General features: G+C 40.0%; 1 protein-coding gene across 3 annotated transcripts in view; it reads left to right on the top strand.

The window, feature by feature from the left end:
• Positions 1–26844, top strand: part of VTA1 (vesicle trafficking 1) — a 92758-nt gene that overhangs the window by 13018 nt on the left and 52896 nt on the right. For 2 of the 3 annotated variants that reach the window (XM_029054737.2, XM_029054745.2), the window contains exon 2: positions 22320–22414. In XM_029054737.2, coding sequence (XP_028910570.1) covers positions 22320–22414 — 95 coding nt within the window. Of the gene's footprint in view, positions 1–21279; positions 21416–22319; positions 22415–26844 lie in introns of those variants that run through there. The other variant, XM_029054733.2, reaches the window with a different exon arrangement.

Raw genomic sequence — 26844 nt, 5'->3', positions numbered from 1 at the left:
CCCAACTCTGTTACTCTCCCAAGTCCTTAGTACTTAATAAAGATCACTGATGTGAAGGAAAACCTGACAGATTTAGTAACAGTCTGTATATGGACATTGAAAGGGAGAGAGGAGTCAAGGATAATGCCATTTCTAACCTCATCAATTCCAAATACACCACACCTCCACACACCCCTAACCTGGCCATCTCATCCCACATCCTCCCACCCAGCAAAACTGGACACAGGGGTACCGGGTGAGAGAATGTGGATGGCTCACCATAAATTGTCAGCACACATTTCCTCTTTTAGCCATTGGTGTCAAAATAGTGCTCATCCAAATGGCCCGGGGCCGTGAAAAATGCTCTACGGTACTTTCATGGACCGAGTGTGCCAGGGATGCTCTCCCAAGGACATTTACTCCTGAATGCCATCTCACTGTTGGCAGCAGAAACTTTGAACAGAAGGAAAACTACAGCTCTGGGTACAGTAGACGCTTATTAGCAAACTACATTGGTTATTGCAGTATGGAGACTCTCCGCTTCTAGAGTGTTTTTTCAGAATTCTAAATGAAATTTGTACATTATCAGAAAATGTACAGTCTTGATGATGTACAGACTGGTTATCGTGGTTCATTGCTGCTTCTCCTTATTCTTGGATAGTGCACCGTGATTTAGCACTTCCCACATTCAGGCTGTGAGCCCCATGTGAGACAGGGACTCCGTCCGGGCCGACCTAATTAACGTGTGTCTGCCCCAGCAGTTAGAACACTCTGTAACACGTAGTAAGCACGCAACAAATACCATAATTATTCCACCAAGAGTAGGCAGGTGAAAGGAATATAAGTGGAACTTGAATCTGTTAATTTTGCTATGTGTTCAGAGTTGTTAGGAGTTTAAAAACCATTGACTAGAATTAGATTTAGGATTACCTCTGCATCACTATTTCTTAGGTACTGTCACCACCCAAAGATTTCCTTAGGGCCACATAGAGCCAGACATAGGTGGAGACAGCGGTAGATGGAGCAAAACAGAGAAACTGAGGCACTAATACAAATGACTGCAAGGGTTTCTGCTAGTTTTTATTAGCTCTGTGATAAGGAGGGGGAAGTTGCCAGAATATTGCTCTGGCTATATTCGACCACTGTAAAATTTTCCAAGTTGAGGTCCATTACCAGAGGAAATTGGGAGTTTACTTTTGATTGGTTTGAAAAGATGTTATTCATTTAACAAGTAGTGCCATTTCAGCATCATTACTTTCATTATTACTGTTTTATGCCTATATCTCTCAGGCCATGAAAGGCAATGAAAGAAAAGAATTGTGTAGTATTTTTAGGATCTTTCAATAATAGACATTATTCAGGAAGTACTTAAAGTGAATCATAGTCGTCAACCTTCATATTATTTGTCATAATAATACCCTAGCCTTAATTTTCCTGTGTGCTCATTTGTTTTCCCATCTGGCCACTTTTCAACTATGCTTGATAACAGGATACGCAAAGTGTAACTAGTGTATAGTTTTTCCTTTTCAGAGTGTTGTAAGTAAAATGTGTTGACACCTTGTTTCCAGAATCAGTAATTTGAAGTAGCAGTGTGCTGTTAAATGAAGCAGAAGAATCAACAATATTGACAGTTGAAAAACTCATGCCAGTACAAAAGTTTAATGAAACTTTCAAGTGAGAAAATGAAATGTAACCTAAAGATTAATTTTTATCAGAATTATCATTCTTCAAGAAATCAATACACCTAAGCATGTTTCTTGAACCATGACAATAAACAATTGTCATATTAGTGATTTGAAAGATATAATTTTTACGGTGTGAACCAGTGTGACTTTAAGGTAGGTGCTTAATCTCTCCACACCGTATATCCTTTACTGAGCTTTTCCTATTTGCATTACCTTGAGTTGCTTTAAATTATGTCCTCTAATTTGATATTTCCCGTGCCTTTCTGGAGGAGAATTATCTCTCCCTTGGTTGTCACAGACCAGGCTGGTCCTTTTTTTCAGTGGCATTTAGGTGCTTACCGTGTGTCTAAACTCTGGGGTTAGGTAAAAGTTAATAAGGTTGGACACAGTCTCGGACCCTCACAGGGCTTAAAGTCTAAGTAGGCGGGAGAATAGGTATTTAAACTCCATTTTACAGTTAAAGAAATTGACGCACAGAGAAGTTAAGTGACTTGCCCAGGGTTACACAGCAAGCAGTTGGCAGAGCCAGGCTTAGAACCCAAGACCTCTGACCCCAGGCCTGTGCACTTTCCACTAGATCACAATGAACTGTTGACTTCCAGAAATCCCCAGCATCATTTGAAGATCTATCACTGTGTTTTTACAGGCTCTTTTCACGTAAAGTTTCCTTTAGGCCATTTGGAATGGGATATAGTAAAACTGACTTGCTAATGCTTTTTTTTTGTATTTATTTTAATGCTATAGCTCAAGTTTTGAACCTTTTTAAACATAAATTTAATTGGGTTAATATTCTAGTATAAATTATAGTGGTTAAAAAAACCCTCAAAGTGTTCTAATTCTAGTAGTTTTTTTGGACTAATTCCAAAGTACTTCTTTGCATACATGGAGACAAAAATCTTGGCATTTCAGGTTTATTCTGATAACTGTGGCAATTCTTTACCATTCTGTGAAAGACCTTTTCCATTGATAATGCTGTGCTGACAGTTTTCTTTTGTACTCAAACGGGATCTTTTCATTTCTATCAGTTTCTATTTGTGGGCAGGGAATGTGTTTGTCAACTCTGTTGTATTGTACTTTCCCAAACACTTAGTACAGTGCCTACACATAGCTCAATAAATTCCATTGATGATGACTGATGAGGGTTTCTCTGTCCTCTATGTTAAAAAATACTAGCACTCCATAGTAGCTCCACACTTTCTTTGAGAAATGACTATTCTTGGAACTTAGACATGGATTCTTTCACATACAAGATTTCTTGCCTCTCTAGTATTCTAGTACATTTCCCTTCAGAAACCTTGTAAACAATATAGCACAAATCATTTTTCTGGATTGGTTGGGTCAGATCAGGGATGACTAGGGAGGGGGTGCATAGGAGGGAAATGCTGCTCTTCTTCATTCCCTTTACCCAGCCCTGTCATTCTCCCCCATGACATTGTGGGTCCTAGATGGCATGGGTATAAGGGACAACCATGGAGGAGAGCGGCTTTTTGCTTTTTTTGTGGGTTTTTTCTTGTAACAGAGTTGCACATTTGGATCTTGGAATGGGGTTTGGGTGGCAGAGTAAGTATGGGTGGACCAAGAGGGCCGGGGGTGATGGACAAACTAAGATGAAATGTAAGAAAAAATCAAGCGTGCATTGCCTCTGTATCACGTCATCCACCCCTGAGACTTCAGCCAACAGACCTTACTTCCCTCCAACTGCTCTTTGGCAGTTTTCAGTTATTAATGGGACACATTTATTGCGTTCTCTATTCTTTTTGGAAGTTTTGAATGATGTGAACACCTACATAATAGTTTTTGAATGGAGCAAATAATTTATTTTTATTTCCTGGCCTACTCCAGGAGTCAGTCGATCTATCAGTAGTATTTATGGGGTGTCTACTGTCTGGAGGGCACTCCAAATGGTTGGAAGTATACAGGTGAGGTAAAAGACATAATCCCAACCCTTAAGGAGTTTACAAACTAGCAACAGTTACAGTCAACAAAGTATTTACAATTAGAAAACATAGATGAAAAAATGGATATCATTAAGAGTGTTAATCTGTATTTTCAAAATACTATGGAAGGTAGTGAAAATATACGTTTCACTGAGATGATAGTTGGGAGGATATGATCTGAGGAGAAGAAAATTAGTCAGGGAGTGCCTCTTAGAGGAGGAAGGATTTCAGGGGGACTTTAAAACTGGGCATAGTTGGGGAAGTAATGGGTTTAATGGAAGAGAGAATTCCAGGCATCAAGAAGGTGACTATGGGGCCAAACTCAGAGAGGTGAGAAAAAGAGACTGCTTGGCAAGAGGGAGAGGAGTATAGCAGGTAAAGAGGGCAGATACTGTAATCTAATTGGGAGAAGGCAAAAGTAATAATAATAATAATGTTGGTATTTGTTAAGCGCTTACTATGTGCAGAGCACTGTTCTAAGCGCTGGGGTAGACATAGGGGAATCAGGTTGTCCCACATGGGGCTCACAGTCTTAGTCCCCATTTTACAGATGAGGTAACTGAAGCACAGAGAAGTTAAGTGACTTGCCCACAGTCACACAGCTGACAAGTGGCCGAGCGGGGATTCGAACTCATGACCTCTGACTCCAAAGCCCATGCTCTTTCCACTGAGCCACGCTCAGAGTATTGGAAAGATGGGTTGGATGTGATACTTATGGAGGAAGAATTGGTAGCATTCACCAGTGAACCTAATGGGAAGGTAAAAGTCTATATTACTAGTATTATTCTTAAAGAGTCATAGGTGATGGTTGCAGGCTTGCAGATGAGAGAATTGAAGTTCCAGAAAAGTTAAGTGACTTCCCCAGGGTCACACAACAGAAAGGCGGTGGAGCCAGAATGAGAACCCAGGTCCTCTGACTCCTAGGCAGGTGGTCTTTCCAGTAGACCACACTGCTTCCCTGATCAGTGTCCTTGGGAAAGTCAAATTTGGGTGCCATCTTAGTAGTTTTCCAAGTGGCAGACGTGATGGTAAGATTAGGAAACACCAGTTTTAGCATTGTGTATCACTGGGTGATGCTTAGGGTCCCCTCTTTGTCCAAGTCCTAGGGATGTAGCTGTATTTACTCTAGGGCCCGCTTTAATCTGGCTCTAGGCTTAGAGGACAGCCTATATATTATAAATATATGTATATATAAATTATTTATATTAATGTCTGTCCCTCTAGACTGTAAGCTTGTGAGCAGGGAACATGTCTCTCAGCTCTGTTGTACGCTTCTAAATGTTTAGTATGGTGCTCTACACATAGTGGTCAATTAATACCATTATTGATTGATTGATCCCATGTGACCTGTAGGCTGTCTGATATTGTCCAGTTAGTGAGCTCTACAACGCTCATAGAAATAACCCTGACATCTCCCTCTTCCCAAATTTCCTCTTCCTCCTGTCCTCCTCCCTCTGTGTGGTTTTGCTCTTACTGCTGTTGCCAGTTCTCTCTCTAGACCTTGCCCTCCCAAGTCACATAGCTGGGGTTCAGGTTTGTTAAGTCTTGCCACCTCCCTCTCAGTCTCCTTATCCAGTGTCATGAATGGCCATTGCCAGAGTTCAGGGGCATGGCCTAGTGGTTAGAGCGTGGGCCTGAGAGTCAGAAGGATCTGGGTTCCAATCCCGGCTCGGTCACTTGTATGCTGTTCAAGTCACTTAACTTCTCTGCGCTTCACTTCCCTCCTTCTACTGGACCTCGCTGATGCTTCTGAACATAATGCAGAGCCTACTGGAGCAGGGGCAGGCTTGGGAGTCCAAGGCCCTGGGTTCTAATCCCACTTGTATCACGTACCTGCTGTGTGACTTTAGTCATGTCATTTAACTTCTCTGGACCTCACTTCCCTCATCTGCACAATGGAAGTTCAATACCTGTCCTCCCTCCTACTTTGACTGTGAGCCTCATGTGGGACTTGATTAGCTTGTGTCTATTCCAGCGTTTAGTACAGTGTTTTGCACATAGTAAGCACTTAAATACCATAATTATTGTTTTTATTATATTAGATGTCTAGAAATACCACATAAGACCATGGGTGTTGGAACCACAATCATAAAATTTAAAGTGTGGTGGATAAACCTTCCCAACAACTTATACCTTATCAACTCTATTGAACTCTCACAAATGCTTAGTGCAGTGCTCGGCACACAGAGAGTGCTCAATAAATAGGATGGATTGATTTGCTTTATAATTTTTAAGATCATAAATTGACTTTTGACTTAAAGCATCACACTGTTCACCACAGAGTTAGTTAATTATTAAGAACACATTGAGGGTAAACCGATCAACCTTGGCATTAGCCATTATGGTAGCTTTCTTATGCCAGTAACGGCATGTGTATTATGTGTTTGAAGTATTCATAAAGCATAAGAGAAAAGCTAAATGGAAATGTTCGCTTCGAGAAATTAAAATGTATTTCAGAAGTGTACATTTCTTTGAAGTTTTAGTCCCTGCTGTTTCAACTACATGAATTTAAGAAATATCCTCTAGAGGGCAACATTGTCAAATGAATCCTGTTTGGATTCTAATTAGTTTTTAAGCTGTTGAAGTAATTTTTCAAATGGTCTTGTATCATTATTTTATTATGTGATGAATGTAGGATGTAAAGCAGCATTTTATTTCAGTAAAGTTGAAGAGAATTTTCCTCATTTTGTTTTTAGGAGTGTAACGAGACAAGAGATTTGAGAACCATACCACATCTTTTCTTGGGTTCCTTCCCCTTCCTTGCGGGACATTGGAAAAAGGCTTACCACTAATTCCAATTTCACTGTAAAAATATGGAAATATGTAAAGGAAATCTGTGCCTCAGCCATGAAGTTTTCTGCAGTGGTTAATTGTCTGGGAAGGAGAATGGAGAGAATTGATTATTTTTATTTACTCATGGGAGAGAAACCCAGGTGACTCTTTTGAAGAAAACAATCCTAAACTTATCTTTCTTTTTGAGAGAAGATGAAATGAGCATTTAAAGAAATTCAAGTGCTGAAGGTATTGTAGATATATTCAAGGAGCTTGTCTGTGGTTTGGGAGGTTGAAAAACCTTAAATAGGAATGAATTGGGATGCCCCACAAAATTAAATATAGTTTTTAAACACTTTCCTTTTGACTTAATAAATTATAATTGTTACTAATTTTGTATCCTGTTTTTGACCCTTTTAGTATACGATATTTGTCATTCCTTTTGGTAAATTATACTATTTGGTGTGATAATAGAAATCAATACGTTACCTATTTCTGGGGTTTTTTGGTTGACTGTCAAACACTAATGAATTTCTAGTATTGCGCAGAAACAACATTGCAATTTGATAGTTTGTAGATCATTTTTAACTACTTAAGGGAGTAATGGCACTTGAGCTCTCACTTGAGCTGATACTTTTGATAATAAATATGTTCATCAAAATTATAAAACATTTGTGTGCTTTCTCCATGTGAGACCCTTTATGGGTGCTCCGTTTCTCTCAAGACAATGATGCTCACCAAAATTATCAAACATATGTTTCCTTTCTCCTTGTGAGACCATTTATTAGGTGCTATGTTTTTCTCAAATAAGACAATAAGAGCCTTAGATGTCTTCAACAAAGATGTGGGAAACAGAACACATAGAATAATACATGTGCGCAAATGTAATTTTTTTATGATATTTGTTAAGCGCTTACTATATGCCAACCACTGTACTAAGCGCTGGGGAAGATACATGGTAATCAGGTTGTCCCAAGAGGGATTCACAGTCTTAATCCCCATTTTACAGATGAGGTAACTGAAGCACAGAGAAGTTAAGTGGCTTGCCCAAGGTCACACAGCATCCAAGTGGCAGAACCAGGATTAGAACGCACGTCTTGTGAGTCCCAAGCCTGTTCTCTTTCCGCTGGACCACGCTGCTTTGGGAAGTACAAAATATAGAAGTGACATATTCCGTGCCCACAAAGAGTTTACACTAATGGAAGAGACAACATTTAAAAAAAATTGCAACTGGAGTGTGAGGATGTATATAGATAATTCATATTTGCTAGGTAAGACACTTGGCTAGATATACCACTGCTCTATGTTCAAGGTCTTGGTTTTTCAAATAAATTAATTTAAGAAATATCCTCTAGAGGGCAATATTATAAAATAATGCCGTGACTGGTTTCTGATGGGATTTTAGTTCAAATAATTTAACAAATTGATATTGCCCATTATTTTATGACTTATGACAAATGTATGTTTTATTCACCCCTAAAATGGGGTTTTCATTTTTTTCAAAATTCTCCATTAAGGCAAATGAATACTGGGAACGTTTAATGTCCAGTGCCCCATGTGTGCAGGAGCATTTGCACAAAAAATTATCTCAGATAACATGCATCTTGTATTTAGAGACAAAGCTCGCATTGTAACCTGAGCTTCTTCTAATTTTTTAAGGCTCAATTTCCGATGTTCTTCTCCCCTATACCCCTGCCCCTAGACTGAAGGCTCCTTTCGAACCATCAGTCATTCAATTGATTGTATTGAGTAATTACTGAGTGCAGAGCACTGTACTAAAAGCTTGGAAAGTACAATTTGGCAACAGATAAAGACAGTCCCTACCCACAAACGGGCTCACAGTCTAGAAGAGGGGAGACAAACAACAAAACTAAACTAGTAGACAAGCATCAATAACATCAAAATAAATAAGTAGAATTGTAGATCTATACACATCATTAATAAAATAAATGGAGTAATAAATACGTACATGTCTACCCACTCTGTTGTATTGAACCCTCCCAAACACATAGTACAGTATTCTGCACACAGTTAGTACTCAGTAAATACCATTGATTGAATGACTGACTGAATGAGTGGGATAGGTGGGGGGTTTTTGTATTCATTCTTTTAATCATATTTATTGAGTGCTTTCTGTGGGCAGAGCACTGTACTCAGTGCTTGGGACAATTCATTACAACAGTAAGCAGTGATGCTCCATGCTCATAATGAGCTTAGAGTCTAGAGACGGCAATACAAATAAATAAAATTAGCGATACGTACATAAGTACTGTGGGGCTGGGGAGGGGGAAGAACAAAGGGAGCAAATCAGGGTGACATAGAAGGGAGTAGGAGAAAAATGCCCCAGTTTGTGCCCCAACTGCCTCATATCAAATTGAACTTAGTCCAAAGTATTTAGTTCTTTTGCAAACACTTAATCATTTAGTCAGTTTAAATATGTATAAATGATATGTCTAAATTATTCATTTATATTAATTTCGGTCTCCTCCCTCTTGAGTGTAAGGTCACTGTGGGCAAGGATTGTATCTACCAACTCTGTTGTACTCGCCCAAGCGCTTTAGAACAGTGGTCTGCGCAAAGTAAGCCCTCAGTAAATACAGTTGATTAATTGATTCACCAACTGAGAATCATAAAAGCAAGGCCTTACACATCATGAATCTCAGGAGAAAATATTTTCAAAATATATTTCTTGATTTGAATGTGTTGTTTACTACTGTGTTATTTCTCCCAGTATTACTTCAAGCTTGGCCCAGTTGAACAAGTCTTTTGTCATTTAGTTTAGTATTCATTCTGGGGCTAATTTTAATCATGCTTCTCTTGCAACAAGTGACTTATCCTGAGATGCCTGCAGTCAACATCTTTTTTTCTTTGAAAAAAACCGGTTAATGAAGTTATAGTTAGCTACATCTCAGTAACAGTTCAACACATTCTTACATTTAACAACCCAGGCTGAAGCATAATTCTTATATGCTTATATGGTACTTTTAAACTTGTTCTCATAGAGATGCAAACCATTTGTTAAGCTATAGAGTGATGGAAAAGCCACAATTTAATCTTGAAGTCTTTCAGCCCTGGAGACATTCCAATCTTTCAATTAAAGTACGGCTACATAATGATATCCTTGTAATGAAAAGACCGTACATGCAGTGAAGAAATCTGAGCAACAAAATTCCTTGCTACCCACTGCATTTGAATTTAGGTACCAGTCATTTGTATTGAGAGGCTGCCTAGGAAAAGTTAGGGAAGGATTTTTGTTTGCATGTACCTTGGGGAAACTTGTAATAATGGGGAAAGAAAAATACAGTACATTCAAATTCCACCTCGGTGATTTAAAAAAATATTGTAAGCAATAATGAAAATATTTAGAAAATAATAAATTGGATTAAAAAAACCCACATGTGATTGCATAAATTGGGATTGTGGTAGTATTCTGTAATCTCTTGGAAAAATTCATCTTCTGACCATAACTAGTAATGACAGCAGTACCAAAGACATGTATTAGGCACTTAAAATGTGTGAAGCATTGCAGATAAAAGCTAGAGAGAAATTTAGATACAATTTGAACACAATCTCTGGCCCGAAGAACACTCATAGTCTAGAGCAGGGAACCACAGAATATAAGTATAACATTGTTCTGCTATCTCTTTTGTACTTTCCTTAGGGCTTAGTACAGTGCTCTCTACAGAATAAGTTCTCGATAAGTGCTACCGATCTATTGGGAAAGCAGCTTGGTGTAGTGGATAGTGATTTCCAGCCCTGGAAGTCAGAAGGAACTGGGTTCTAATCCTAGCTCCATTTGTCTGCTATGTGACCTTGGGCAAGACACTTCTCTGTGCCTCATATGTAAAATGGGGATTACAAGTGTGAACACTGTGTGGGACAGAGACTGTGTCCAACCTGGTTAGCTTGTCACTACCCCGGCGCTTAATACAATGCCTGGCAGATAGAAATTGCCTAACAAATACCGTAAAAAAAAAAAGGATCACGACACATTCAACAAAAGTAACTAATGGGCAAAAACAAGAGTTGCAGTATGAAACTAGTTACAGAGGTTAGCCTTCTCACTCTTTGTTACTCGAGGTAGGGTTAATGTTAGCGTAAATTGTCGCAACCATCCTATTTGTTTAATTTTGTAAAGGTTGGAATGGAGTTGTGTTGGTGAGCAACATGGACAATTCCAAGACTTTTGTAACCTCATTCCCTTCATTCTCCTTTTTTTTTTCTTACAGCATTTTAACAAGCTGTAATAAATAGGCAGGACATTAGAGATGCTCAATCAATGTTAAGCAACAAAAGATAAACACCTTTCTTAGAGTTCCTAAATTACTCAAGTAGCAAGTTGTACCTTTAGTCTGGATCCAATGTAAAGTTGTAAAATGTTGTTAAAGTGACTATTGGCAGTCTTCACAGATTCATGGGAGACCAAAGGTAAAAATCACAAGGTGTGCTGGATACTCCGCTTAACATCATTCATTCATTCAATCGAATTCTTTGAGTGCTTACCGTGTGCAGAGCGCTTACTGTGTGCAGAGCACTGTACTAAGTGCTTGGAAAGTACAATTCAGCTACAAATAGAGACAGGCCCTAACCAACACTGGGCTCACAGTCTAGAAAGGGGGAGACAGACAAAACAACAAAACAAATCGAGTAGATGGGAATCAATAGCATCAATATAAATAAATAGAATTATATGTATATGCACATCATTAATATAAATAGAGTAATAAATATGTACCTAAATACCCAAGTGGTGTGGGGCGGGAGGGGGCTAGAGCAGAGGGAGGGAGTCGGGGTGATAGGGAGGGGAGGAGAAGAGGAAAAAGGGGCTCAGTCTGGGAAGGCCTCCTGGAGGAAGTGAGCTCTCAGTAGGGCTTTGAAGGGGGGAAAGTGTGCTAGTTTGGTGGATGTGAGAAGGGAGGGCATTCCAGGCCAGAGGTAGGACGTGGGCCAGGGGTTGGAGGGAGGGACAAGCGAGAACGAAGCACATTGAGGAGATGAGCGGCCGCAGAGGAGCGGAATGAACTGGCTGGGCTGTAGAAGGAGAGAAGGGAGGTGAGGTAAGAGGGGCCAAGGTGATGGAGAGCTTTAATGGCATCATATGCACCATTAGAGGAATATCATTTGAGGTCACCCAAATCTAGGATATTTCTCTGGTTGGACCCCATAGTCAGTCACCCAGCTACCAATTTGTTTCAGAGCCACTGTGTCCCTTCCCAGTTCCCCATATTACCCCCCTCTACTTATTGGAGCGCCATTGCATTCTTTTCTCTGTTCTCCATGAACTCGCATACCACTTTGCAGCCATGGAACTTAGCATGATTAGCCTAGGAAGAGGAGGCTGGGCTCTGAAAAATAAAAATCCCAGACATGATATGGCATTTTTACGTGAAAGAGGACAAGCAGCTGAAAACTAAGCTCTATGGTATAAAACTAATGATTAGCCACCTTTCCTTTTTTTGTTCAAATGGCATTCGGTAAGGGCTTACTATGTGTCAGGCACCATACTAAACCCTGGGGCAGATACAAACTGTTCAGGTTGGAGAAGCAGCATGGCTCAGTGGAAAGAGCATGGGCTTGGGAGTCAGAGGTCATGGGTTCGAATGCCAGCTCTGCCACTTGTCAGCTGTGTGACTGTGGGCAAGTCACTTAATTTCTCTGTGTCTCAGTTACCTCATCTGTAAAATAAGGATGAAGACTGTGAGCCTCACGTGGGACAACCTGATTACCTTTTATTTACCCCAGCGCTTAGAACAGTGCTCTGCATATAGTAAGCGCTTAAATACCAACATTATTATTATTATTATTATTATTAAGTGGCCAATTCAGAATTAGAACCCACGTCTTTCTGACTTCCAGGTCCATGCTCTACCCACTAGACTATGCTGCTGGTGTGTTTTCCTTCTGCATGAATCAATGACTGGTATTTACTGAGCTCTTAATGTATGCAGAGCAGTGTACCAAGCTCTTGGGAGAATATATTTACAACATAGTTGGTAGATGTGTTCCCTGCTCACAAGGAGAATCCACTCATATTCTGACCGTGGCCTGATTCAGACACTTTGGACCCTCACTGATCCAGAACTGTGCCTCTGAGACTGGCCCCCTGATGTTTGCAGTTGTGAAGTCACATTTTAAAGTTTGGTGCCCTCAGTTTACATGGTGCTAAGTGAATTGTCCAAATAATTGAAATAGTAGAGTTCTAATTTTATGCTGCTTAGCTCCCATTCAGTTGATTTGGCATCGCTTATATTCTTTGCTAATTTTCTGTGTACTTTAATACAGAAAGCACATTAACTCTGGGACTAAAAATCATTGTCTTAACCCTCTTTTCCCCCCATTTCCCTCTGCTCCTCCCCCTCTCCCTTCCCATCCCCTCAGCACTGTACTCGTCTGCTCAACTGTATATATTTTCATTACCCTATTTATTTTGTTAATGAAATGTACATTGCCTCGATTCTATTTAGTTGCCATTGTTTTTACGAGATGTTCTTCCCCTTGACTCTATTTATTGCCATTGTTCTTGTCTGTCCATCTCCCCCGATTAGACCAGAAGCCCGTCAAAGGGCAGCGACTGTCTCTATCTGTTGCCGACTTGTTCATTCCAAGCGCTTAGTACAGTGCTCTGCACATAGTAAGCGCTCAATAAATACTATTCAATGAATGAATGAATGAATGTAAGAAAATTAGCACAGACAAATTTTAAAATGTATACTGTTTTTATATGCACAGTATAATAAAATAACTACATAGACTGTACCTTGGGAAACCTTTTAGGGCATGTTACTTGAATATCCAATGCAAATAAGTTGAAAAGGACCATTATTTTCTGTTTTTCTTAGTTTGGAAAAGTTTTAATAGCTACATTTTAAAAGTTTGATGAAGCTTTTCTTTAATAAAATGGCCTATTTTAGTTGTTGAAATCATAAATGCTGTAAAACTATAACAGCCCAGATGGTTTGTGTGTTTTGGCTGAGTTTCTAAATGATCTTGTAAGTTCGTAAAGGGAAGAATTGAATATTAAATTATTTTCAGGATCTTTGCCACTAATACTTAAACTATTCTGGCTCTGTCAGTTATGAGAACAAAACTTGTTTTAAAGAATGTTAATGCAACATGTGAATATTCAGCTGGAAACTTGTTGGTGAAATTTTCTTACAGTCTAATGGAAGAAAAAGAAAGTTTTCTGAACCCTGATTTTTTATTTTTTTTTTTTTTGGTAAGTGAAGTCATACCAGTACAATTCTAATAACATTTACCATTTCCATGAAAAATCAAGATCATCCTTAATTTTCTTGGAAATTCTCAAAAGAATGAATATTTTAAAAATAATGAAAATAGCTCTTTTAATATTGTTAAAAAGTGTGCTACTTATCTGCATAAGTAAAAATAATATGAATCTATAATAATAATAATAATGTTGGTATTTGTTAAGCGCTTACTAGGTGCCGAGCACTGTTCTAAGCGCTGGGGTAGACACAGGGGAATCAGATTGTCCCACGTGGGGCTCACAGTCTTAATCCTCATTTTACAGATGAGGTAACTGAGGCACCGAGAAGTTAAGTGACTTGCCCAAAGTCACACAGCTGACAAGTGGCCGAGCGGGGATTCGAACCCATGACCTCTGACTCCAAAGCCCGTGCTCTTTCCACTGAGCCAATAAACTCTACGTACAGGAAGTCAGTTACTTTAATTTTGTATATTCATCCTAGAGTCTTTAAGAAATGACTTCAGATTTGTTTCCATATATTTTAATTTAGAACTCCAGTTTTTGAAGTCATGTTGGTTAAGTACATATTTAAGAAAACAATCAAAACTGCAAGATAACGTCATGGGCTAACGTGAAAGTATTATCGGCTACATTGGTGATTGCAAATTTTTATAAATTAAAATTAATCATGCCTTAAAATGAACTTCCTGGGAAAACACACACTCTCAGGACTGTGTCTCACCAGATTTTCTCGTATCTGTCCCAGTGCACGGCACAGTGCTTGGCACAGAGTGAGCACCTAACAAATGCTAAAATTATTATTACAAACCACTCAGACCAACTTAGCCCTCACTGATTGAGGATTGAGTACTGCTGCAATACCATGAAACATTTTGCTGCTGTCATCAACGTCCTAGAAGCACAATTTCCCAACTTGTGATAACACAGGGGCCTGAAGCAATGGGGTTTCAGGACTAGGTATAAGATGATCCTCTAGACTGTAAACTCGACCTCTAGACTTTAAACACTTTGTGAGTAGTGAATATGTCTGTTATGCTATTATATTGCAACCTCCCAAGCGCCTAGTACAGTGCTCTGCACAAAGTAAGTGCTCAATAATTACGATTGACTGGCATCCATGAAACCTTTCCTGTTTAAGCCCTTTTTCCCTCACAGTTCATTCTCCCTTCTGAGTTGTCTCTGTATCACTCTGTCTGTGACCTTTGGACATTAGATATTTGCCTCACTACCAACCCCACACCACTTAGGTACATATCTATAAATTATTTATTATAAATGACATTCCTGTTAATGTCTGTCTCCCCCTCTAGACTGTAAGCTCACAATTGGCAGGGAACAGGTCTGCTAATTCTGTTATATTGTACTCTCCCAAGTGCTTAGAACAGTGCTCTGCACAGAGTCAGCTTTTAATTAATACTATTGATTGATTAGCTTCCAGGTTCTTGGGTTTGAAACCTGACTTGGGTGATAATTCAGTTTCTGGATGACCACGCCACTCAGTTCACAACTTTAGTAGGACACAATCCCATTAACAGTGGGCTGCAGATTGTGAGACCATGGTCAAACACACAGCAATTGAAGAAAAGTCCACTGAATATATGAAATGCAGAAAAACAAATGTCTCCTGCAGTTCTCTTTGCTTTTCCAATCGTTTTGTATTTTAGGAATGATTTTCCAACATTATTTCTCAAGTGAATCAGTCACTCAAGATTTATTAAGCATCTACTACATGCATAACTAGCCTAGCATACTCAGCATGTGGGAGTGTACAAAGAAGAAATCTTTTAAAGAAGATGCAGTCTCTCACAAATTGCTCACAGCCTAGCAAAAAACAATTTACAAATAAGGATGAAGTGGTGAAATGAAGTATATAAACCAATATGTATAAAAGTGCAATAGGAACAAGTGAGTAGAGAATTTGGTGTTCAAGTGTGGAGATATTGTACTCTCTCAAGTGCTCAGTACCGTGCTATGCACACAATGTTCACTAAATACAGTTGACTGACAAATATGATTGAAAGTGAGAAGAAGAAAAACTAATCTGGGAAAGCCTCTTTGAGAAGTTGGAACTTCAGAAGAACTTTGAAGTTGGGTAGAAGAATAATAATAATTATGGCATTTTTTAAGCGCTTACTATGAGCCCAAGCACTGTTCTAAGCACAGGGATAGATACAAGGTAATGAGGTTGTCCCATATGGGAGTCTCAGTCTTAATCCCCATTTTACAGATGAGATAGCTGAGGTACTGAGAAGTTAAGAGGCTTGCCCAAGATCATACAGCAGACTAGTGGCAGAGCTGGGATTCATTCATTCATTTGTATTTACTGAGCGCTTACTGTGTGCAGAGCGCTGTACTAAGCACTTGGGAAGTACAGTTCGGCAACAGAGACAATCCCTACCCAATGGGTTCACAGTCATAGAATCCATGTCCTCTTACTTCTAAGCCCTTGCTCTTTCCACCAAACCACACTGCTTCTCTGTGATCTGGTGGATTTGAAGTGGGAGGGAGTTAAAGACAACAGGAGGACTCTAAGCCTGGAGTTGGAGGTGAGGGAATACAGATTGAGGTAATGTGGAGAGGTCAACTAGAGATTTAATGCAAAGTGGGCTTTAGAAGAAGAAAGCACAAATAAAATGGAGAGAGTTAATCGAGTGCCTTAAATCTAATGAATGGTCAGGAGTTTCTATTTGATGTGAACATGAATGGATAACCATTGCAAGTTTTGAGAACAAATGCTAAATGGCATTTTAGAATGATGACCGTAGCAATAGAACAAAAGATTTGACTTGATGGGCTGGAGGTAGGTAGGTCAGTCCTCAGTCAATCTGGATTTTGATTAGTGGACCAAGATGGTGAGTGACCGTTTTGTAAACTCTTCCCTGAGACTGTAAACTCCTTTTGGGCAGGGATCGTATCTAACAACTTTGTTGTATTGTACTTTCCCAAGTTCCTTGTATGATGCTCTGCATAAAGTAAGCTTGCAGTTAATACCATTGATTGATCATATCATCGGTCATCGTTTTGGGAATTGGAAATTAACAATTGCTTTAAAGTCATAGGGCAACGTATTCCACAGTGCACCCATATTTTTGAGGAACATAGTCCACTCGGATCTTGGAGGTATGCCTTATATATGAGAGGGACAAATCATAAAAAAAATTAGGTGTTCTAAAGCATTTTAATTAGAAATATGAAAATTAAAGGGTAATAAATCCTTTTCCTGAAATTTTTACCCATGACAAAGAGCTGTTTCTTGTAGCACTCTTAATATTCTCCTATGTCATCCTGTTCAGCTAATGTGCAAGGAGTGCTTGGATTTATGAGACAATTCTTTCCCTAAAGGAGGGTTTTGATTTGAAATGCATTATCCCGTAGCAGTTTTATAAATTTGGGCTACATCCCTCAGCCATTAAGCAAATAACATTGTTTCACAAAAATGATCGCTGGAGAAACCAGAATAACTCATGGTCTAGTGGAAAGAGTTTGGGCATTGGAGTCAAAGGACCTGAGTTCTTATCCTTGCTCCACCACTTGCCTGCTGTGTGATCTCGGGCGGGTCACTTCACTTCTCTGTATCTCAGCTGCAAAATGAGGACTCAAGACCTGATCTCCCTCCTACTTAGACTGTGAGCCCCATGTGAGACAGGCACTCTGACCTGATTAACTTATATTTACTCCAGTACTTAGAACAATTTTTGACACGTAGGAAGCATTTAACAAATACCATATGAAAAAACAAAAGAATTTCTAATGTACTACTCTGACACCAGAAGTATGTTAACATCAAGTGTGTGGGACAAGTTTGTGCCTACCTCACATCACCAATGCTGAACTAATGTATAAAGTCAAAGCAGGCTTAATATATAAAGCTGGTATGCCCCTCACCCCCGCCTCAGCCATGAAATGTGGGACCGGACTTTGGACTCAGGTGGTTGGCAGGGAAGACAGAGTGCAGGTGGGACTGCACAGACCACTTGTACTTGAATTCCTTGCATAGGTTCTTGGAATTTTTGTTATGGAGCTGAGGCTTATCTATTACTTTTGATGGGAAAAATCCATCCTCATAATATAAAAATCCATCATCATAATAAATATAACTGTGCATGGTAGATCGGAATGCAGTAGATCAAGGAGCACCTGGTCTAGTCTAATGTATGGTGTTTCTTAAGATCTTTTCCAGCTCTTTGTGGCTTTGAAGAATTTATCAACCTCATTAGATGTCTCATTTGAAGTTGCATGCATTAATATCCCCAACCAGTACTTATTGAACACCTTACCCTGTGTGTGATGAGATTAGACACTGACATGATTTAATCTCTTCTGTTTCAAATAGATTATGTCATTAGCTATCATCTGACCTGTACTGTTTTACTGAATTCAAAGCTCTCCCTTAGATTTTTGAGGCTAGGGACAATGACTTTTATTGCATACTAATAATATTCTGTATAATGGTGTGTGCCCAGTCATTCAGTAAATACTAATGGAGAAATTAACATAATTTTGAAGTGCTATCATTATAAATGACCAAAGTTATCTTAATTTGTGGATTGCAAGCCCTAGTAATTTATTAATTCGAGCAATCTAAAATAATACATCTTGGCAACACTTGAAAAACTGAATGGTTGAAAGGTTGAAAGATCAGCTTTCATTTTAAATAAATTTCTCTGAAAACAGAACATTTGCCTTTCTCTTTGTAAGAGCTGCAATATTGGTTACAGTTACAATGTTCTTGACTTTTAAAAGTAACTAATATTTAGTAAAAGCTTTCATTTATATCCCATACACCAAATGCAGATGTTTTAAATAAGGTTCAGATGAAATGTTTTAAATTTTGGACTAAATTTTCATAACTTCTGTGAAAATTGCCTAAGCAGATAGATTTTTATTTTGTAATTTTTTACAAAAAACTTTTAAAATGGAGCCCTAGATGGTACTGTGTTTTCAAGGAAATTTTTAGTCCCTTAACTAGATGCATTTGACAAAACAGTATGGCTTAATGGAAAGAGCACAGGTTTGGGAGTCAGAAGATGTGGGTTCTAATCCCACCTCCACCACTTGTCTGCTGGGCAAGCCCCTTAATTTCCTTGCCTTGGTTGCCCCATCTGTAAAATGGAGATTAGGACTGTCCACGTAGGACATCCTGTTTACCTTGTATCTACCCAGTGCTTAGAACAGTGCTTGACACATAGTAAACGCTTAACAAATACCATAATTATTATGTTGGTTTTGTTTAGAATAAGGGTTACTTGGACATGCTTGAAAATAGTGGGCAAGGAACCATTGGAAAGTGAACAGTTGAATATGGTGGTCAGTAAGTGAAGGGAGGTGGCAATTGCTTTGATTAGGTGAGAAGGGATGGGGTCAAAAGTACAGGTAGACTGGATAAAATTTTATTGAATGTGGGAAATGTCTTGATACTACTGGGAATGATGGGAGAGTTGAAGGGGGGCTGGAAGAAGACGGGACGTTAGAGAAGCAAGGGAAATTTTAGGGAGTCTATGCCTGATGATTTCATTTTTCTCAGTGAAATAAGTGGTCAGGTCATTAAGGGCAAGAGCTGTGGGCAGGTTGCGGGGAGATGACAAGGGATTTGAGGAGTGAGTTAAAAGTTTGAAACAACTGTCACTGGCATTAAGCACAGGAGTCAATAAGGATGGAGAAATATTGTTGCCAGGCTTGCCAGAGAGAAGGGAGAGCAGAATTAAAATTTGTTAGGATGAATTTAAGATGAGCAAAGTAGGTCAGGTGTCTGGATTTCCACCACCAGTGCTCCACAGCTCATGTGACAGAGTGGAGGGAATGTAGTATGGAGGTGATTTATGGCTTTGCGTGGATGATATGAATTCTGCAGAGGGACAGGGGAGTATGAAAATTGAGTTCATTTGAGAAGCTGGTGTGAATTTGTGTGTTGAGAGAAGGTAGGTTGGGCATGAAAACTTAATAAAATTGGAAGGGGTCAAAATCTATAGGTCTCAAGGAACAGAACATATTTATGGGATGGGAAGTATGGGAAAGAAGACAGGTCAGTTTGTGGTCAGAGAGGAGTAAAATAAAAATAAAATTTTGGTATTTGTTAAGTGCTTACTATGTGCAAAGCACTGTTCTAAGCGCCGGGGGATACAAGGTGATCAGGTTGTCCCACGTGGGGCTCACAGTTTTAATCTCCATTTGACAGATGAGGTAACTGAGACAAAGAGAAGTTAAGTGACTTGCCCAAGGTCTCACAGCTGACTGGCGGCGGAGCCGGGATTAGAACCCGTGACCTCTGACTCCAAGACTGCGCTCTTTCCACTGAGCCACGCTGCTTCCCGTAGGTGAAGTTACAATAATAATGGCATTTGTTAAGCACTTACTATGTGTCAAACACATAGTTAAGATGCAACATAGCTTAGTGGATAGAGCACAGGCCTGCTAGTCAAAAACCTGGTTTCCAGTCCTGGCTCAGCCACTTGTCTGCTGTGTGACCTTGGACAACTTCTCTGTGCCTCAGTTAAGACTGGGATTAAGACTGTTAGCCCCATATGGAACATGGACTATGTCATAATCAGCTTTTACCTACACCAGCGCTTGTTTCAATGCCTGGCACATTATTAGCATATAACACATACCATTCAAAAAGTGTTCTAAGTGCTGGGGTGATATAAGTTAATCAGGTTGGACAGTCCCTGTACCACTTGAACAGTTTAAATAGGTGGGAGAACAGATCCCACTTTACAGATGAGGAAACTGAGGCAGAGAAGTTCAGTGATTTGCCCAAGGTCACACAGCAAGCAGTTGACAGAGCCAGGACTAGTACTCAGGTCCTCTGATTCCCATGCCCACGCTCTTTTCACTGGGCCATGCTACTTTCTCAGTTAGAATTGGTACAGATTAGAAATTGTACAGCAAGTAGAGATGTTGAGATCGATCTCGTGGTCAAGTCGGTGAGTGGGTGAGGTGGGGTGGAGCAGGATGCCGGTGGAGTTGGAGGGAAAGAAAACGGGCAGCATAAAGATGATCAGGAACAGTCAGTGGATGTTGAAGTCCCCTAAGGATCATTATAAGTAGGGACAGAGAAGGAAGGAAATTGAGAGGTGTAAGAATGGTTTAGAAAGTTAGAGGTGGTGTAAATAATGGTAATGAGTAACTAAAGTGGCAGATGATGTGGTCTACAAAGGTAGGAAAAGAAAAGGATGGGAGATGGGATTGTGCAGTAGTGACTTTAGGGGATAAGAAGGCTAACTCTTCTCCCATTTCCCAGTGAGAATTGGGGAGTGGGACATGATGAGGCCCCCCTGATAGTTTGGGGAGTGGGCTAAAATGAAATGTGTGGCTAGGTGAACTTTAGAAATTATTTGTCAGTCTCTTTTGGTCTCAGTCATCCTTCCCAGACCTGAATTAATTGGTTTTCTTGATGAGTTCATTTAAGCTTAAAATGGTTTTCACAAAAAATCTACAGTTTCATTTTTCTTGGCACTTAGACTGCTGTGTGCTCTGTATCCAGTCTCTCCAGTTTTTTCTGATGAAAATTATAATGGAATTTGGGGCCTTTTCACGTATATCAGGATGAAAATTTACTTAGATTTTTAGGCCCCCTAAATACTGAATATCATATAGTTATTTTAAGCCTTATGTAAAGTAGATTGGTGATTGTCAGTGTTATTATTCTAGTACTATATTGGAAAATGTTCATGTTTTAAATATCAAATGCATAATGTGCATTCTTAGCTGGGAAAGGAAGGAAGGAGGGAGGGAAAGGAAGGAAAAGAAAGAAGACAGAAAAGCAGAGTTCACTTTTGGAAGTTCTCCTCCAAACACCCAACCCAGAGTACCAGGTAGGAGGGTTAGCGAGTGAAGCCCAGCAAAGACTGTGTGTCTCCTGCAATTCCATCTCCTGCTCTTTATTGGACAGAACGGCCGCTCTTGAGCTTCTCCAAGAGGTTTCTAGCAGAATGGTATCCCTGCAGCACTAGTAGTCATGACAACTCCTGTCTGGAGCAGTAGCCAGATTCCCATCTGCCTTATGTCAATCTCATACCATATTAACACATTGGGCAGCGTATTTGTTCATTACTTCCAGGAACAGTGGAACAAGCAACGAAAAGCAACAGGAAACAAGCAGGCTCCGAATTACTGGGTGATAAAAGCAAAACAGATACAAAATGAAAAGGGCTATAACTGAAGCATAGAAAAAAAGTGAAAGCCAAGACCTTAAGTTATCTGTAAATGTTTGCGGGTTTCAGCTAGTTACAGTTTGTTGTGATTCTGAACTTAAGGCTCTCAATTCCTTCTTTCGGTTTTCCACAAGCTATCTTATCCCTTCTGTGGATGCCAACTTTTCTTGTAGGGCATGAGGTGGGTTGAACAGAGTGTTCAGAATTGGATGGCAATGGGGAGAGAGAAGAGGAAGAATAAAGACACTTGCAAAATTTATCTCCACTCCCCATGACTCCTCTAAAATTTAAATCCATTTTAAATCTTCCTGCAACCCTGCTTGGATTATGTCATCATTGTCCCCAGTCATTTAAATCACCACCTTTGGAAACCTTCAAGTTAAATTTTAGTTAAGACGTTTATGAAAATTCCACATTGGGACCTGATTATCCTGACAGTTTAGTAATTTCACTTTAAGAAATGACATTCTCTGAAATACTTGAGTGATACGTTTTGATTAATTTAGATTTTTTACTATAAAAATGAAAATGCACATTGCTCACAATGTTTTCTTCTCTTTTGTAGGTCGCTTATATGCTATGCAAACAGGGATGAAGCTTGACAGTAAAACTCCAGAATGCCGCAAGTTTTTATCAAAACTTATGGATCAGCTAGAAGCTGTAAGTTCAAAACTGGTGCCTCATTTCAGTCGATATTTAAAATGCTACTTGGATTTAAACAAATTTACTGTGAATCATTTGAAGGTATTTTATGTCTTTGAGCCAGAATGGGAAGAAATAATCAACTGTGTCCTCTAGAACTATGATACTTTAAACTTTTTTTCCTTCTGGGCTCCCTGGAGGAGAGAAAAAAAAATATTTAGATACTCTGCAAAGCTTCTCTTATCCTGAAAGCAGTCTTATTTCTAAAAATATTACAAAAGGCAAAAAGTTCACTGTAGCTAGAATTTAAGTTCATTTTCTAACTAAAAAGAAATTAATGTTAATTAATGTTATTCATGCTTTCCAAAAATAAAATCTGAACAAACTTAACTAGACACTAGATCCATTCTAAAACATTATTTTTAAACAATATTTCAAGTTTTCTCTCATGAACTTTGGGATCCATAATGGGAATGAACACACACTACTTTTTCTGCTTTTTTCAAGGTAGTAGAAACCAGGTTCTCACGCTAGAAAGAAGAGAAAGCCCTGGAAAATCGTTGTTATCTCAGGTGCAGGGTTGCAAGGAATGTGGAGGATAGAGCTGGAGAAAAGTGAATGGCTCAGTTATTCCTCCAAAGAAAACAGGTGCAAGCAATCTATCAGTGACATTTGAATGCTTACTGTGTGTAGAGTACTAATTTTAAGCACTTGGGACAGTAGTCAGTCTGCCAGTGGTATTTATGAGCACTTTCATTCATTCATTCAATAGTATTTATTGAGCGCTTACTATGTGCAGAGCACTGTTCTAAGCGCTTGGAATGAACAAGTCGGCAACAGATAGAGACAGTCCCTGCCGTTTGACGTGCTTACAGTCTAAATACAGTCTAATCTAAGTGGTCTGCACACTTACTGTGTGCAGAGCACTGTACTAAACGCTTGGGAGAGTACAGTAAAATAAAGACATATTTCCTGCCCACAACGAGCTTGCAGTCTAGAGGGGGAGAACAGTGTAACAGAATTGGTAGAAATATTCCCTTCCCACAAGGAGCTTGCAGTCTAGAAAGGGAGACAGTCATTAAAATAAATTATGGATCTGTACAGAGGGGCTGAGGATGGAGTAAATAAAGGGTACAGATCCAAGTGCAAGGGTGATGCAGAAAGGAGAGAGATTAGGGAAGATGAGGGCTGAGTCGAGGAAGGCTCCTTGGAAGAGATGTGATTTTAATAAGTCTTTGAGGTGGGGAGAGTGATTGTCCGAAATGAAGTGGGAGGGGCAGCACATGGACGAGGGGTTGGTGGTGAGATAGACGAGTTAGAGCAATAAAGAAACCTAAAGGAAAAAGAAAATGAGTGGTCAGGCCATGACTCTTTCCTCTTTTCCATGCTTAGCAGTAGTTGCCAATAGAGGCAGTCCTGACTTAGTTGACATAGTTGATGAGTTGATTCCTGTACAGGTTGCTGCTTCCTAACTCTGGTCTGGATTGACCCCCTCCCTCCTGTCCGGGTCGTGAGCAGGACCAAAGAACAGTGACAGGGAGAACCAGGAAGGATGGGGACTTGCTGGGAGAAAGCAGTAAAGCAGGGTTGAATGGGCTGCTACTTCTCTCAGAGCACCCACAGTCTAGGAAGGAGAGTCCTGTTCTTCCAGGCCTCCTGTCACTGATCATCAGAGCAGTGGTGATGTCTATCAGTCACCTCTCCCTAGCCCAAGATTGAAACTTTTTTTAAAAATTCAGCCTAAGGCCTAGGTCTGCTTCCAGGCAGGGCCCTTTATGACTGTGCTGGTTGAAAAGTAATAGATTAAAATAAGGACAAATGCAGGCAGCTGCTCTTTGAACTTAATAAATGCCAAGTCTAACTGAAAGTGAAGTTTTATATTTCTTCAGTAAGGGAACTTTACTAATGACTAATGCCTTTTCTGGTAAAATAAGAAAAAAGAGCATCATTTTAATTTAAGATTATACATTTTAATGTAGAAATCTAATGTCAAAAGATACACTTCCAAAAGAAAACTACAAACAGTTTGGTACTGTCTTTATAATGAACCAACAGCCCGGTTTATGTGGTGGACAGAGCTAAGGATTGTGTGAGTAGTATGAAAACTTGGTGTGGACTGTGCTTTTGGCTTGCGTCTGTATGCTTTTTGCTTGACTGCCAGGCTTTCAGTGTTGCAGATGGCTAGCCGATGAGATTTCATTTTATGCATATACACCCTCTGAAAAAACAGTAATATTCTAGGATTCAAAGCTTCCTTTCAAAGTCTTTTGGCACTATAGAAACTGTAAGCTAGTGCCATGTGTAGTTATTTCTGTTTTTTGTTCGATAGGGATAGCCGAAGATTTCCTTAAATCTAAACAGTAAGTCTATTCAGGAGACATAAATCCACCTGTTGTAGCTGTAGCAGTGTTATTTATTTTAGTGATTTTATTAGGAAACCTAAGGCTTCCTGCAACATCTTTGAAAAGAGGTCTTTGAATTACTCTGCAGTGCTCAAACTATGCATTTCAACACATCTTTAGGCCTCTGAGCCATTTGAGGTAAAACTAAAATTCCTTTTTCACTAAGCCTTGCCTAAAATTAAGGCTAAAGAAAATGCTTTCTTTATATGTAGAAAAACCACATATTTACCAGTAGGTTGTAATGATAATTTGACATGTACGTTGTAAGTTCAAAGCGCAGGTAACTAATGCTGTTTGATATCTTGAAGTTTTCATACATTTTGCTTCTGAAGTCATTAAGAAACAAGCTCTTGTGTATGTACAAAAAGGCTTTCTGTCTGCACATGGAATCGGTATAAGGGCCCGGCAGAAAGCATGAGACAGAGGGCAATGGAGAGAGAAAATGAAATGTGTTAGTAGGCTAATTACTGTGCTCAAACGGAAGGGAGGAGAGGCAGCCATGTGGCCCGAAAGGTCTGAGATTTAAGTCCAAATCCCAAGAAAGGTAAATAAACTAAATTAGTGAGAAAACACTTCAGAGGACAAAATCATATCTGAATAAAAACCTTGTTACAGAGGAAAAGCCCTTAAGACAACCGTGGCCACCCGTGACTGTGAACTGGAAACTGTCTCCGGTGTGGATCAGGGCCTAGAAACTGCTATGTCTGCAGACTGCAGACCAGAAACTGCCGTGACGAGGGACTAGAGGCTGAAAAAGGCTGCCACTCGAGTCCAATTCGAAAAATGGACTTGAATCTATCACCACTGTAGATGAGGGACTGAGAACTGCCGCCACTCGGGACTGGGGTCTGGATGCTACCGCTACTTGGAATTGGGGACTGGAAACAGCCACCGCTGAGGACTGCGGGTGCCATCACAGAACCAGGAGCTGGAAACTGCCTCCTCTCAGGACCGGGTACTGAAAGCTGCTGCCGCTTGGAACCAAAGACGGAAAACTGCCGCCACTCGAGGTCAGGGACTGAAAACTTCCTCCACTGAGGACTGGAGACTGGAAACTGCTGCCATTTGGAACCGAGACTGGAAGCTACTCCCGCTCGAGGCTGGAAGCTACCCTTCTGGGGACCAGTCAGTCAGACAGTTGTATTTATTGAGCCCTTACTGTGTACAGAGCACTGTACAAAGCACTTGGGAGAATACAATGCAATGAAAAACAGATTTGTTCCCTGCCCACAAAGAGGTTACAGTCTAAAGAGGGAGACAGACATTAATATAAATAAATTACAGATATGAACATAAGTGCTAAGGACTGGTAGGGGGAATGAATAAAGGGAGCGAGTCTGGATGATGCAGAAGGGAATGGGAGAAGAGGAAAAGAGGGCTTGGTTAGGGAAGACCTCTTGGAGGAGATGGGTTCTCATTAGGCCTGTCTCTCCCAATCAGACTGTAAGCCCGTCAGTGGGCAGGGATTGTCTCTATCTGTTGCCAAATTGTACATTCCAAGCACGTAGTACAGTGCTCTGCACATAGTAAGTGCTCAATAAATACTATTGAGTGAATTGAATGAAATTAAGTCTTTGAACTGGGGGAGAGTTATTGTCTATCGGATATGAGGAGGGAGGGCGTTTGAGGCCGGGAGAAAGACTTGGGTGAGATGTCGGCTGCAAGATGGACAAGATCGAGGTACAGTGAGAAGGTTAGCATTAGAGGAGTGAAGTGTTCGTGCTGGGATGTAGGATCAGCAACTGTAAGTTGTGGTCTCCAGGATCAGAGACTGGAAACGGCCTCCATTTGAGTCGAGGACTGGAAACTATCACCAGTCTGAACCGGGGACCTGGAAACTGCTGCCACCTCAGACCAAGACTGGAAACTGGTGTCACTCAGAACCAGGATTTGAAACTGTTACCTTCAGGACTGGAAACTGAAAACTATCACCACTTTGAACAGGAGACTAAAAGCTACTCACATTCAGGACCAGGGACTGAGGACGGTAAGCTGGCCAGGACCAGAAATTGGAAGTCTGTTAGAGCCATCAGACTAGAAACTACC

Source organism: Ornithorhynchus anatinus, chromosome 2 (assembly GCF_004115215.2).
Source record: "Ornithorhynchus anatinus isolate Pmale09 chromosome 2, mOrnAna1.pri.v4, whole genome shotgun sequence".
NCBI classification, from domain to species: domain Eukaryota; kingdom Metazoa; phylum Chordata; class Mammalia; order Monotremata; family Ornithorhynchidae; genus Ornithorhynchus; species Ornithorhynchus anatinus.
The sequence above is the reverse complement of the archived record's forward strand: the minus strand, read 5'-3'. Positions and strand labels throughout refer to the sequence as shown.